Below are 15,529 nucleotides of genomic sequence, written 5' to 3' on the forward strand. Positions count from 1 at the left end.
CCCACAATGTATGAAGCCACGGCGATGCCCAGGCAAAGAGATTATGGGTGGCTTCTCTTTCTTTCTTTTGAAAATTAATTTTAATAAATCATTTTACTGGTGGATCTTACAGTTCTTACAATTCATACATCAATTTTGTCAAGCACATTTGTACATGTTGGCACTATCGTTTCCAAAACATTTTCTTTCTACTTAAGTCCTTGGCATCAGCTTCTCCTTTTTCCCCTCCTTCCCCCATCCTTCCACCTGTGTGAACTCTAGATAATTTAGAAATTATTTTTATTTTTATATTTTACACTGTCCCCTGTCTCCCTTCATCTACGGTTCTGCTGTTTGTCGCCCTGGGCAGGGGTGGGGGTGGAGGCTAAGGGTGGGGGTACGTTGTATGACGATCATCGCGGTCGGTTCTGTGGTGGCTTTTGCTTTCCTCTTAATCATTCAGTATTTTCCAGGGGTTGGTATTAAAAGCAACCGTTTTAAGAAACCAGTTCTACTCTATTAAAAATGTTTGTATATACTAGGAGTACTCTCAAACAGATGCACTTTTGTGTCGGCAGCACCATCGGCAAAGCCTGAAGACTGGGTTGTATGGGCGGGAGGGGGCGGAGCTGCTCTTGATAACTAGTAGGTAGGAATCCAGGATATTGCCAAACATGCACAGCTTGGGGGTGGCACCTCTGGGAGTAAGGGGCGGGGGGTAGGGAGCTGTGGACCATACCCAGTGACCGTGTCAGAGGAGGCAACAACAATATGACTGTTTATAACATTTATAAAAAGTGTTTCAGCAGAAATATATTAATTATTATTAAAATGTTCCTGTAGTTAGCGATAATAGCAATTTTTCTTTCAAAGTCCAGCTTTCATGTATTCCTACAAGGCTTCAACGATGCTAGTTTATGTTTGGAACCTTCTAATGTGCTCCAACCAGAACGGTCATCTTTATCCAGATTAAAACATGCTTCAATTTACGCTATAAACTTGAGCTGTTGTTTTCATTGCTGCTGCTGTTTTTAAATTTTTGATAGTTTTATTGATATATCATATATTTCAATAGTTCAGTCAAGTTCAAATGGGTTGTTCAATCAAATTTTAGGACATTTATTCTTCCTTGTACTCGTCGCTAGCTCCTCATTTCCCACCAACCTCCCTGCCATGCCCTTAGGGACCTATTAATCCAATTGCTGTCTCTATAGATTTACCCACCTTGGACTTCACGTGCAGGAAAACATACAAAAAAACCAACCCACCAGCAATGACTAAATGAAACAAAGAAAAAACTCAATGGAAAAATAAAACAAAAAATATTAAAAACTAGAACAAATATGCATTGGATGTAATGGGAGATCAAATACATGGTGTCACATTTAAATCTAATTACAACCACAATAATCCACTCTACAATGCATTCTGTCAGATAGCAAGATCATTCCCATCCCTGGCTCAGACCAGATTTATTAGATGCTTAATTCACACAGGGAATCCTGCAAATTTGGGCTTTTCCTGTCACCCATCACCTTCTGCAAACCAGGTGTTCAAAATTTAGTTTCTAATACTGTTCCCTCCTATGGATCTGGATTTTATTAGTTTTTACAGTCCTTGGATCACACAGGCTGGTGTGCTTCTTCTGTGTGGACTTAGTTGATGCCTCAATTCAATAGCTACTTATTGTAAAACAGCATTGAAAACTCCGGATGTTCTTCCTGAGAGCCCGGCTCCATCCAGTTTCTTCACACATTTTGCTCTAGAATCCCTATCTTCAGTGGTCTTTTCATAAGGGCGAGTATAGAGCAGGGCCTTGTTATAAAGACTAATTGTTCTTAGATTAGGGCCATGATTGAGTGTCAGCTCAAAGAAGCATAATTATTATTTTGTTAGAGAACATTAGAAGCTATCCCCATGGGCATAGGGTAATTCTACTGATATTATCATTAATTTAGCCAATGGCAAAAATTTTAAAACACTATTGAGAACAGGAAAGTACATATGGATTGGATATTTTTAAGACCAAAATATATGATTATTGATTTGTATACATGAACAATTTATGCGACTGGATACAAATTAAGTAATGAGGGTTGGAGAAAGATCAAAACTTAAAAATGTACACTCAAAAAGGCAGAACTATGCCCACTGGATTAAAACATGACACCAGAATGTAAAGAATATGAAACAGCAAAGAAACGCTAGTCATTAAAAGTCATTTGTTAGGAACCTCAAAGTGAGAATCTGAAGCCAAAGTCCAATGACTTGTATAGCTGCTGATTTTGTCAGATTTTCTGGTGTTTTAACTCCAGCATTGTGTTATTATTTCTGAACCTATATCCATACCTTTTTTGAGACTAAAGTAGTAGCTAAGTGAAAAGGAGAAACAATTTTTAAAAGGCTCTTGTTCAGTTACTAATAATGTAATGTCATAATAATATAATTCAATTAAGATTTTACAAAACAATTTTTGTTATTAGTATTCTTGTAAGAATTATTGTTACCTTCAAATAATTTACAGTGATATTTATCACATATTGTTCTAATTGATATTGTTAAAAAGCATTAGTAAGGATTCTGGAAGTCTGGTATGGGAGATGGGGTGACATTATAAGATTATGGATGCCATGAGACAACCCCTCATGACAAAGCCCAAAGCCAGTGGTGCCAACCCAGATCTATATGTAGAGAACAGACTTACGTTCAGTGTACACATCAGATTCTGTGTCCGTGCTGCCTGAAAGGGTGAGAAGAGCCTGGGATCCAATGCTATTCAAGTCAACCTTTTCAATGTCAGAGACCATAGAATTCACCACGTGCTGGTCAAAGAGAGCTGGTCTGGCAATCTGCACAGAGTAATAAAAGAGACACCAAACCAATTCATAAAACTTACTTCAAGAAATGCTCCTCTCCTAGAGTAATGATTCCTGAAGGAAAGACAGCATAACTAATTTTTATGTTCTTATTCTAAAACTGAAACAAATCACTGAGACCAATGATCATCTATGTTAAAAAATTTTAAATATTTTTCAGCTTAGAAAATGAGTCTTTTCCCCCCATATCTGCATAATAAGGATTTGTAAACATTATATTTGTTATCTGCAACTATCCAAAGTCAGGCCTTAAAGCTGTAGGGCGCAAGGTTTCATAAAATACATGATCATGGACAGGATTATTACATTTTGACAATATACGAACATGGTATTCCTAAAATAAAAATTATTTTTTCTTCTCTACTTAAGAGAACCATATTAATGTTAGGTTTGTATGTTTCACAAAACTTAAATATCCCATGGGCTCGTTTCCCACACACTTAATTATTACCGTTGGATTCATGTGGGAATAAATCTTCTATATTTCACTTGCATCCAAAATATTTAAACTTTTTATTTTAAAGTAATTTACAATTTGTTGAAAAATTAAAAATATAGTGAAGAAAGTATCAATACACCTGTCACCCACTACCCCTAATATCATATCATTTTATCAAACCACAGTACATTACCAAAGTCATAAATATTAAACACTGGCATAATACTATTAATTCTACCTCAGACTCAATTCAAATGTCACGGGTGTTATCCACCAATGTTGTTTTCTCTTTTGGGGTCAATCTAAGATCTCAAGTTGCATGTAATTATTAAGTCTTTATCTCCTTCTGTGAGTTTCTGGTTTTCCTCAACAGGGGATTTATTCTAGATAGGGCAACTCAGAAACCCTAGACTTGCCAGCCTACCTGAACAAGATGTAAGAAAGATGTTTGTCGTTTCAAAGAAGATACGAATCTTCGCACAATGGGTATTTTCTTGTCAACGAGGGCGTCTGGCAAGTTCTCCAAGGATGAAACAACCCACTGCTCCCAATTTTTAGCAAAATTTCTAATGTCTGCTAGTAAGCTACAGAGAAAGCGAAGTGTTAAATACTAAATTAAAAAATGCATTAGGCAAATATATTTTAAAGGAGGTATGTTATTCTTCTATGACCCCAAGAGCATATCTTCTGAAGCCAGACAGACTCAGCAGAGTTCTGCTGTTCATTATCTTGATCCAAACACACAACTCTTCACGCTCCGGTTCCTCTTTATGCTCTATGTAGATTAGGAAAATATCTACCTCATATGATTATAGTGAGGATTAGGTTAAATAATTCATGGCAAGTATTGAAAGTCTGACACGCAGAGATTAATCAATAAATACTATGTTACGTTGTTGTAATTAGCTCATGATTCAATCGTTTTCTACAAAGTATTTCAGTGATAATGTACATGTACATTTGCTTTTGTAACTCAGCTTTCTGCGACATAACATGAAGAGACTGTATTATTATCTAAGTATGAATATGCAAGGTGGATTATCAAAAGCACACCAATTATGGAATGTACTCAGAAGACTGCAATGGTGGGTTATGAGGACATATGAAGAGAGGAAGAAATCAGTCAATGATCTACATACTTTACCTTATTAGAGACTATCGAAGCCTATTTGGAGTTATATGTACATTTGGGGGCAGAAACATGGTGCAGGGAAAACGTCGGCAGTATGGAGTTGAGGAGAACTCGGTTAAAATTTAGGTTCTTCTAACTAACCAACGGACTTTGGGCAAATGCATTATTTTCTTTGTGCCCCCAGGTTCCTCATTTGTGAATTTTGAGTTGTAATAGCTACTCTGAAATAGTCTGGAAGTTGTTTTTGTTGGTTTTTTTTTAAATACCACTTGTTCAATGATGGGGAATGAAGCACAGTATTTCGCGGAGTAGAAATATAGTTAGCTAGTTTTAAAACCACTAATCTGTATTTATTGATATGGAAAGATCTTCACAGTATGATTGCATTTGTTAAAATGCATATAGTATATTGTATATATTTCTTGAAAAAGTCTGAAGAAATCATTTAAGACCTTAACAATGGCATGTGATTAAGAGTGATATTTCTAATTGCACTTATACATGTTTTCATTTTTTTCTATAATGTACATGGGTGATTTGTATATTTAAAAGCTAAATGCATATATGAGTAATCCCTTTCAGGCCTGTTGAAGGAAATGAGTGAACCGGTTTCTGTAAAGTCTGAAAGGTCATATTGTGGGTAATAGAGGTCAATGCTGATAAGGAGCTCTGGTGACAGTGGGTCAGGCTTCTAACTGAGCAGTTGGCAGATCAAACTCACTGTCCACTCAGTAAGACGAACCATGAGAGTGCTTGCTTCTATGAAAATGTTCACAGTCTGAGGGGCTCGGCATAGGGTAACGGCACCGGCGTGAACGTGATGGTGCCAGGTTGGGTTTGGGATTTTCATTATAAAGACCATCAGGCTGGGATGAATGTTTCTCACTAAGCAAGCACAGTCATCCTTTCCCCACAGAGAAGTGTAAGCCCTGCTTGGATCAGAGCATAGATCAGATGATTAAAGGGTTCAGATCGATCATTATGAGGAACTATGGCAAGGTCAATATCAGCACTTATACACATAAATCAAGCAATTTAGAAGAAAAGTGAATCAAAACTAAAATTTATTTGATCCATCACTATATGCTGAACACCAAATACGTCCAGTTCTAATGTGTATCTGCCTTCATATCCTACAATAAATCATATTTCCAATCGACTTGTGCTTTCATCAAAAAAGGTGGCTCATTTTTCAAATTTCTCTCATTTTCTTATTGGCAAAGTCTTTGGGTATTATTTCAATAGATTATCTGAGATTTTTATTAAAAGACGTTAGCCCCTTTATGCCATCTTTCGGACATTCTTAACTAAGGTGAAAGTTAATATAAATAAAATAATAATTTTCATTATAGTCTTTATTATTATGGCATCATTCTGTCAATTTTTCCTCTTTATCTTCCTGAAGCCAGTTTCCAATAAGACTTTTCTCAATATCTTGATGGTAAACCTCACTTAAATATCTATTTTTTCACACTGATAACTCTTAAAGGAATTTCAAAATGGTTCCATCAACTTTGTATAATGAGTTTTAAATATAAGGATTAAAACACAAAGGAACAAGAGAAAGAAAATAATCTCCTTGGTAAAAAGAGAATTACTTTCTAATATTTTTCTCTAATACAAGGAGGTTCAAAGAGTTTGTGGGGAAATTGCATTAAAATATAATGATTTTTTTCATGAACTCTTTGAAGCTCTCTTGTATAAATTTAAGCTTTATACTAAGAAACTAACACATTTTATTGACTGAACTTACCTTTCAGGCATTTCTTGCATGGTTGCGGGTATCAGTACATCTGTAAGAACCTTAAGTGTAGCACAAGAGAGTTACCAAAATTTTTTACGGTATTTCTTTCAAAGCTTATTTTCGCCAATTATTTCTTCTTCTTGGCGTCTAGGCAATAACTTTAAGTTGGTCCATGTACGGATGCTGGATGATAACAATTACCCCGCGTGTCCTTAAAATAAGCGTTGGTGTCCTAATCCTTTACTGTTATCCACTTAATCCACTACCCCCACCAGGCCAAGCTACTGCAAAATGTAGACAGACACTAACCTATAAGAGCCTTGAAGCCTACCTGCAACATGCAGATTTACTACACGTATATGGAAGAGTATTGTATCTGTACAGTGAGCTTTACTACCAGGGGGCTGATCTCTGATATCATGTACTCTTTTATGGAAGGATGCTAACAGAAAGGTATTGGCATTTCAAACCCACTGACCATTCCATGGAAGAAAAGGACTGGGGAATCTGCGCCTAAGAAGCCCGGCGAGGTTGTTCCACTCTGTTCAATATGAGAGGAATTCTCATATTTTCCAGGTTGTGGAAAAATTCCATTATCTTCTGGTTCCAGTTTCCTGTGAACTTTGTGAAGCCTCTCTGTAGTATCTCTATGAGTCAAAGGTGAGCCTACAGCACAAGAACCAGAGCATTGCACTATGGGTAACAGAGCTGCCTGCTGTCCAGAGCAGGGTAATTAATGAAGAAGCTCATTAACACTACTCTGTGAATGCTCCCAGTGATGTCCTCAGCCACCATGACAGGAGCAACCTAGGTACATGTCAGGATTAAACAGCATGCCCTGAAAATATGCATCTGTGTCCTAATCAACGGTGATCTGTAGCTCTAATCCTGTTTGGAAAGAGAATTTTCTTTATCATATTAATTAGATCACATAACAGTGTTTTCCAAAGTGGGCTATATCACTCCCCTGGGATGCTAGAATAATCCAGTGGAGCTGTAAAAGCAGATGCCCATACCTTATCCTGGATGATAGGTTATAATACAAAAGTTTCTAATTGCCTGGGGTGCTGAGCAATTTTTTTTCCCTAGAAAGGAGGCCTTAAAGGCCAAAAATGTTTGAAAATCTACGGGTGAGTTCTAAGGCTCTAAATCTCATCATTTCTGAGTCATAAAAAAAGAAGAGTAGACAATGGCAATCCCATTTTCTCACCACGTGATGAGTGAGAACTGAGAATGGAGACACGAAGTTCCTCAGGCTAGCTGAGGCCTACCAATCCATGTGTGGAATACTGCTCCCAGATTGAGAAACAGAGAGGTAGTTTTGTATTTTATTTCCTAAATGCTTACCAGAGTCCCAGGCTGGCTTCCCTTGCTCAGTTTACTTTTGTTAATAAATCATTTTATGGGGACTCATACAACTCTTATCACAATCCACACATACATCCATTGAGTAAAGCACCCTTATACATTCATTGCCCTCATCATTCTCAAAATTTGCCTTTCATTTGGGTTCCTGGAATCAGCTCATTTCCCTTTTTTTCCCTCCCCATCCCTCCCCGCTCCCCCCTCACCCACAAACCTTTAATAACTTATAAATTATTACTCTATCCTATCTTACACTGCCAGGCGTCTCCCCTCCCCCCCAACACCTATACTATAATTTAACTGGTTAATGTAGACAAACTCATTTTAAAGTACTCAGATTGTAATTTGGTTTTCTCCCTCAGTGGTGCAGTGGTTGCGCTGCAGTCCACAAGGTAAGTAGTTTGAAACCACCAGCCACTCTGCAGGAGAAAGGCAGGGCTTTCTACTCCCATAAAGAGAAAGAGTCTTAGAAACTCAGGGGCAGTTCTAACTGTTATGGGGTCACTATGAGGAGTCTGCATCGACTTGATGACAGTGATGTTTGTTTGTTTGTTGACTTGTTGCTACTATAACCAGGGAAGAGACCATCAGGAATTCATCTCTCTGCCTTCCAATTCGAGATGTTTAGCTAGTAGATAAGCCAGTTTGTTTCTGTTCGGGATGTTTTAGTGATCCTGCTATAGATATTTGGGGACTGTAATCAGTTTAGGATCAGAACTGGAAATTAATGGTCTGAAGTTAATGGTATTAAAGCTCTCCAAATTAACAATCTGGTTAGGATGCTTAATTTCACTGTTGCCAAAAATACCAATATTGTGAAAAAGACATTGTGTTATTCATTTGAAATATCTTAACAATTAATAAAATTAGCCAAAATTTCATGTATTCATAACTATGTCACAGACTCATCCCCCACCACCCCGGGCTAGGTGAGAACCATTCTTAATTGTAGACAGAAAATGAATTTGTGGTTTATTTAATATAATTTGGGCTGATGATGTTCTCATCAGTAAACACAATTGATAGTACATTTCCAGACATAAGTAGCAAATATACTGAAAATATTTTATGGTTTCAACAGACTATTATTTGAAGAGCTACATGGTCATCTTTAAGACATGCAGAAGCTTACCTTATAAAGAATCGAGTCACATACACAGAAAATGTCTATGATTACAGGGTTTTCAAGCAGAGGAAGAAGATGATCGGGCATTCCTTGCCAAAAGTGCAATAAGAAATGCTGGATCTATTTGTAGAGCAAAGAGTATGAGCATTACCATTTTCCCTGAACATGAATTCATATAAAGAACAGAACCTGAAAGTACTCGTTTATATAATCCAGTCAATAAAATATGCTTCATCACCCTTACCTCTTCGAAGTTTCCATTAATTGCATTGTCCAGGATGCACTGACAATGGGTTTTGTACATCATTATGAGAGTATCCACCTATTTCAAGGAAGACAGAAGTCAACCAAAGCATCCTTTTAACACTTCCTTGCCTTGTTCATTCATTCCACACGTCTTTCACCTCTTGCCCGGGTGAGTCAGGAGCTCTGGGGGCTGGAGGGGGATTCGCTGCGCTGCTCACCACAAGGCAGCAGGTGGAGCTCAGCAAGTGCTCCCGGGAGAAAGATGAGACCTCCTTCCCATTGGCAGACTTACAGCCTCAGAAACTCAGAGAGGCAGTTTCTCTTGGTCTTAGAGGATTGCTATGAGTCAGAACCAATGGCAGTGAATTGGTTTATGTTGTTTTGGTTTTGCTCTTGTGGTTGTTTACCCTGGTGGCACCATTTGGTAGGCACGGAATGTAATATTGGTGGTTCAAACACACCGACTGCTCCAGGGGAACGTTTTCTGAGGCTTTCTGCTCCCACAGAAACGTCCAGTCTCAGAAACACTGGTCAGGGTTGCTGTGAGTCAGAGTCAACGCGGTGACTCAGAGTGTGGTGTGCCGTTGGCTTGGTTATGTATCCGGCAGTGCGCTCCAGGCGAGTTGTCAGAGAGAAAGGCACAGTTCTTACTGTCTGGGAGCTTGCTGACTACAGAAGGAAGACTGGCAAGTCCTGGCCATTACAGTAGAGTGCAATGAGAACAGAAAGCTATGTGCAAAAGCCACATTGTAATTTTATGTCTACTTAAACTGACCTTGATTGGGAAAATAAACTGAAAATGGTAAAATATGTTAACTGTTCACAGTTTTAATAAGTCAACGTTTGGAAAATCGTCGTACAAGGGCTTTAAGTTTGGGTTCTAGAGTTTTCTAAGTCTAAGCACCAGCTCCATTTCACTGCATTTTACTAGGTATGGTTGCTACACAATTTCATGTCAACTTGATAAATAAGAATGAAGGGTAGAGTCTAGCCTGTCAATCAGGTCATAGCCTGTTGCCTCTGTATGGGTGTCACCTTCTGATGCCTGTCTTCCTCCCTGGAGGTTGGACACACTCTCTCTCTGCTATACATTCTGCTGACAAGCAATATGGAGCCATGCTGCTGGCAGCCAGCACCCTGGAGATGCTTTCACCGCCACTGGATCCGTAGAACTTTCCTCCCACCGGGCTGTGATCTTCCTGCATTCAGCATCACTGCATGTGCTGCGTGAGTCTGAAGAGGAATTCATGGGCTAATATCTGACTCTGGGCTAATATCAAACTTATGGACTTGATCTGCACTGACTCAGATGTTTTATTGATAAATACTTACTTCTTGATCTAAAGTTCTTTCTTACACATATAGGAGAGTCTCTGGATTTGTTTCTCTAGACAACCCAGACTAACACACCAGGCGTGACTTCGTACAACTTGCTTTGGCTCTGAAAATCACTCAGGTTTTACATCGATAAGTAGGGTAATATTAACTTACAACTCTTATCATGTTAGTATTATATGAAACACAACATGTTATACACATTACAGTGTCTGGTTGGAACACTGTAAAACCCTCGGAAGTCTTACTTAGAATTATTAATAATATCAAATGGTTCAATTACTTGAAAAAGAGTAAACATTGAGTGTCTCTTATGAGATGACTATTCCCAATCTGCCATAAATATTTTAATTGTATTGTGCAAGAGGTTTTCAATATATTTTTAATTTGCTATAGATTAGAACTAGACTATACTAGAACTATAGATTTGAACTCGTAATAACTTCAACAATGGAACAATATACAGACTAAATCTTAATGTCATATGCTAGAAATGCCTGTATCTACCATACATTTCATGCTCTATGTAAAAGGTGCATGGCTGTTAGGTTAAAATTGTGAGCTCTGATCTGCTACTTATTAGTTATGTGAGGTCAGACAAGATACTTGAATTCTATACTTTCATGTTATCATTTCTAAAATAGAATTGATAATAATAGTGATTACCTAATAAAGGAGATACAAAAATTAATTAACATATATAAAGTCATTTGAATAACCACATTCCCTAATGAGACATCAATAGATATTAATAAATTTATTCCCAACAGCATCAGGATGGTGATGGTGATGGAGGTATCTCTATTGTGACATTTGCTCTCCATCCTACATTCCTGCAGCCTCTCCATCCTGAATTTCCTGCATTGAAATTGCTCAACTGTGCTTGGTTCACAGCTGTGTAATAATAACGTGCAAATTACCAACCTGCCTCCAAGGAGTTGCGCTAACCACTGGACACTTCTAACATGATTTGCCACCATCAACTGCAAATGAGACTTGCTCTGTACAACATTTAGACCACATCGTTATGTTTTCTCATGGGTCACTAATGTATGCTTCGTAGATGAGGATTGTAGCAACAGAAAATATGGGATGAATTCATAAACTTTGTCCAAAATTAATCCTTGAGTCATGAAGCTTACTAAAATATAAGTAACTTTTTATTGTCATAAAGATGTCTCCTTTTATGTCAGGATTTATTTCTTTATAGAAAATTCACACACAAAAAAGGAAGAAAATTCCCCAAGAAGAATAAATTTCTATTGGTACTTCATTTGTCAATTTAATATTTATGTAGTCTTAGAACAATGAGCTTTAATTCCAGGACTTTATATTCTTTAGCAAAAACGTCACTCAAAAACAAAAACAAGGTTGACCTTGACGAAAACCAGCGCGCATGTGGTAGCAGTGGGCTGCCTTGGTTGACAGCAAGTCCGCCAGGTTCAGCGCACACCCGTCACTGGAGTGAACATCCCACAAGGCAGCCTCTAGACTCCTGCCTCAAGAAATCAGGTGCTGAAGGTGCGCTCTTCAGCACATCCCTCTGTTCTGGATTTGACAAATTCTCTGAGGAATGTGGCTACTGGCCAAGAAGGCGAATGAGTTCTCCTCAAGGGACAAAGAAGTGTGCCAATCCTTAAGTGTTCTAATAGGGCAGACCAGGAGCGAAGTTCGATGCAAGGTTTAAACACACACCTCAATACCTGACTGAGAAATTATCTACAGGAGAATGTTTTAAGTTGATGGATAAAAAAGTCCTTGAAGTTGAGCCAAGAAACTGAAATAAAAGATTGGAACATATTCTCGACATAGCTTGTTTCTCTCTCTCTCTCTCTCTCTCTCTCTCTCTCTCTCTCTCTCTCTCTCTCTCTCTCTCTCCTTGCCCTGTGTATTTTCATGGTAAGCAATCCTCCCCACAAAGGTGACCCAACAATACCTCCTTCTCAAATCCTGTGCTCCCGCTGGTCCCCCTGACCTACCCAGCTTTCTCACAAATTGATACAAATCAACATACACGGGCATTTTCCCTAAATCTGAAGTCATAATATTATACATTGCATCTATAAGTTAAACATATTTTTGATAAACTTGAAAAACATGTTGGGAAAGGAAAATAGCTGTGAAAACATGTCAGGAAATTTTTTATTTTCATCCCTCAGCCTATGTTCACCTAGAGTCCATCTCTGCAGAATGAGCCTCGAAAATTATTGTGCATCTCAATTTACCTACAGAAGATCTTCTTATCAATGTACTACTTTTAGTTTCTGCTTTAATTTAAAAGGTCCAGTTTTTAAGTAATACAGCTGGAAATTAGCTACCCTATCTTTGCATCACCTCAAACATATGAACCGATTATGAAAAGTGCTTTCTTCAACCGCTAATAAAATATGAACTGTAATTAAAGAAACATATATAAGTTAGTTGTGTTCTGAGGAAATCTTAAACTCTGCTATTAGTCAACCAGGAAATCTTCCAAACAACTCTAAGCACATAGAAATAGAGCAATTAGGAGGACTTAACCTTAGAATTTAGTACAACAGCACTACAATGTCCTCAGGATTACTTATAGATTGGACCCCCTGGAAATGTATCTTTGTAAACTTTTTTTAATTGTAAATCTCAGAGTTTTAGAATTCAAAGGAAACTTTGTAAACACATGGACTATTTCTTCTTATCCTCTGGAGTAGACCTCTTCCTCCAGGACTAGCCACAAGAGTTGTCTTAGAGAGATGCTCGATGCCTACTTACAGAAGTCAAACAGAACTAAACCAACACACACACTTGATCATGGAAGAAAATGCAGGTGACAGACTCATTCTGGCGGTGCCTTCCTCTGGTAGTGATGCAAAGGGATCTGGTACTTCATCTGATCGTGATGCAAATGGAAAAACAGCCTTGAATCTATTTTGCCACCTTCTGATTATGCATAGTTATAGTGAAGATAAATAAGTAATTGAACATGTTTAGTCAATGCTGGTACACGTTCATCTCTCATATAAATCAGTCAACTAGGTTTGTTTATGCGGATTTCTGACTGCTCCCTGAAAATGCTTTGACATTCCAAGCAAACTGAAATCTGGAATCAACATATCAGAGAATCAATAGAGTAGTAACCTGAACCAATACCTTGTCCTTGGAAATGCATCCTTGATACACAAGGTGTTGTGCACTTGGGAATTCCGGAAGGAGTGTTCCAGTTTTTGAGCTAAGTGAATATTTCCGAGTGAATCCACCCTGAGGGGGAAAATAAATAAATCATTATAAATTCTAAGGCTCTGAAATACAATTCTACAAAATAGAAACCCTCCAAATTTCAGTCTGCTTCATCCCACAAACTAGAGGAAATTAGGAGATTCAGTAAAACCTTTTTCTTGTCTAATTGAAGAAACAAGACATGTCAGCAGATTTATTGTTTACAAATCATAAGTAGTTTTATAGTCAGGATACTTTCATATATCTTTGCATTTTAATTGAAAACTTCTATTATTTTTCATAAATTTAATTTCATCTTTCTGGATGGCATTACTTTCAGAAAATCTACCCTGAGAACTATTGTAATCATTTTAATATATGAAGATCCAGAATATGCCAAAGGCAACCCTCTCCTTTATGGATAAAGCTTATGAGATGCCGAGTGAGAAATAATTTATTTGGTCTAACTCATAACTAGTGGTAGAATGGTGATGGTTGTCACAATATGCTGAGTGCAGTCTGGCTCTCTTTTTCCCAATCCCCCTACTCTACATTCAGATATTTGTTAGCCTCTCAGTTCTCTTGGGCAAGGCACAAGTCTAGCAGTTTTCAGAAAATTCGAGAAAATGAATGAAAAGAAATACAACGCTGCAGTGCTTCTGGAGAACCCTGGGTGGTCCAGAGACTCAGCACTGATCACTCACTGAAGAGCGCCCGTCCAAATCCACTAGCCTCTCTGTGGGAGAAAAACGGGGAGTCTGCGTCCATAAATTACAGCCTAGAAGCCCTACGGAGAAGATACTCTCTGCCCAATAGTACTGCTGTCAGTGGGAATCAACTCCGCAACAATGGGAGTGATCCGTTTCAGAGGAAAGGAATATATATGACAGAACTGAAATTTCAGCAAGTCAATCTCCTCTGGGCATAACTGATTGACCCACAGCAAAAGCGTACCCGATTATAATGAAAACTTTGAACAAAAAATGAAATTATGAATATGGCAAAGAAAATACAATCTTCTTACCAGGGACCAAATTCCATTCTTTCTCCCAGTTTTCTTTCATTTGTTTCTAGAATGTTTGTTTGTCTCTGTCATATTGAAAAGGTTCAATGTACAAAAGATTCACTGTAACATAGATAAATCAGATTCCTGCCTGCTTTATTTCCAACCTTTGTAGATTCGTTTAGGCTTATGTAGTAAATGGGGAAGGGCTTGGGAGAACTTTTCGACACTGATTTTTTTATGGATTGATTCCATATAAGCATTTAAGTATGTTTTATATGAAAAATGTAGAACTCCATTTCTTTTAGATATGACTTGCAATTCATGTGTTTGATTACATTTAAACATTAAAACACATAATAACTTTGATATTTAAAACACGTTACTTCAGTAAAGTTACTAGATCAATATAAAAGTCGAGTGCATTCCCCAAACCAAGTAATAAACACTTAGAACATGCACGTTACTTTGATCTGCACAAGTCCACAATCCATGTATTTAGTCTAAAAAGCTGTCCTATACGCGTGTGCTTTCCTTCTCTAAACAATATTTGAATTCTATACTATTGGCTACATTAATGATACTCTTGGGGGAATTAGCATATACCACGTAAAGGTAATATATGATGCTTCCCAATAAGATGCCAATGATGTCTCCAAAGTGGATGAGGGACGTATAGAAACCATAAATAAACGAATGGATTTTGAGCTCACGCTTAGTCGTAGCCTTAATCTAAGAACCATTAGCTTTTATGGCATGGCCCTACTTATTACCTGCCCTCATGAAGAGGTCCCTGAAGATATGGATGCTACAACAGAGTGGGGTGAAGAAAGCAGATGTTGCCTGGCTATCCAAATAAACAGCACCTGCAGCCTTTAAGGGCATGTCTGAAAATAAGCAGCCATCTAAGTAAGGTGTTAGCTAAGTCTACACGGAAGAAGCACACTCGCTTCTGTGATTCAAATTTTATAAATAATAATATCCAAGGCCTGAAGAAGGAATGGTATTGGAGCTAAATTTCTGAGCATCCAGTTTGCAAAAGGCTATGGATGACAATGAAAATCAAAAAGCCAGTTGCAAGGTCCCTCATGT

The 15,529-nt window shown here is 37.9% G+C and overlaps 1 protein-coding gene across 1 annotated transcript in view; it reads right to left on the bottom strand.

Moving 5' to 3' along the window:
* RFX6 (regulatory factor X6) overlaps positions 1–15,529 on the bottom strand; it is a 63,421-nt gene that overhangs the window by 12,678 nt on the left and 35,214 nt on the right. Inside the window, exons 7-12 of the mRNA XM_075553960.1 lie at positions 13,369–13,476; positions 8,906–8,983; positions 8,668–8,781; positions 6,180–6,229; positions 3,719–3,878; positions 2,684–2,828 (exon numbers count right to left, since the gene is read on the bottom strand). Of these exons, the coding sequence (XP_075410075.1) occupies positions 2,684–2,828; positions 3,719–3,878; positions 6,180–6,229; positions 8,668–8,781; positions 8,906–8,983; positions 13,369–13,476 (655 nt within the window). The remainder of the gene's footprint in view (positions 1–2,683; positions 2,829–3,718; positions 3,879–6,179; positions 6,230–8,667; positions 8,782–8,905; positions 8,984–13,368; positions 13,477–15,529) is intronic.

The sequence above is a fragment of the Tenrec ecaudatus genome, chromosome 7, assembly GCF_050624435.1.
Source record: "Tenrec ecaudatus isolate mTenEca1 chromosome 7, mTenEca1.hap1, whole genome shotgun sequence".
Lineage (NCBI taxonomy): Eukaryota > Metazoa > Chordata > Mammalia > Afrosoricida > Tenrecidae > Tenrec > Tenrec ecaudatus.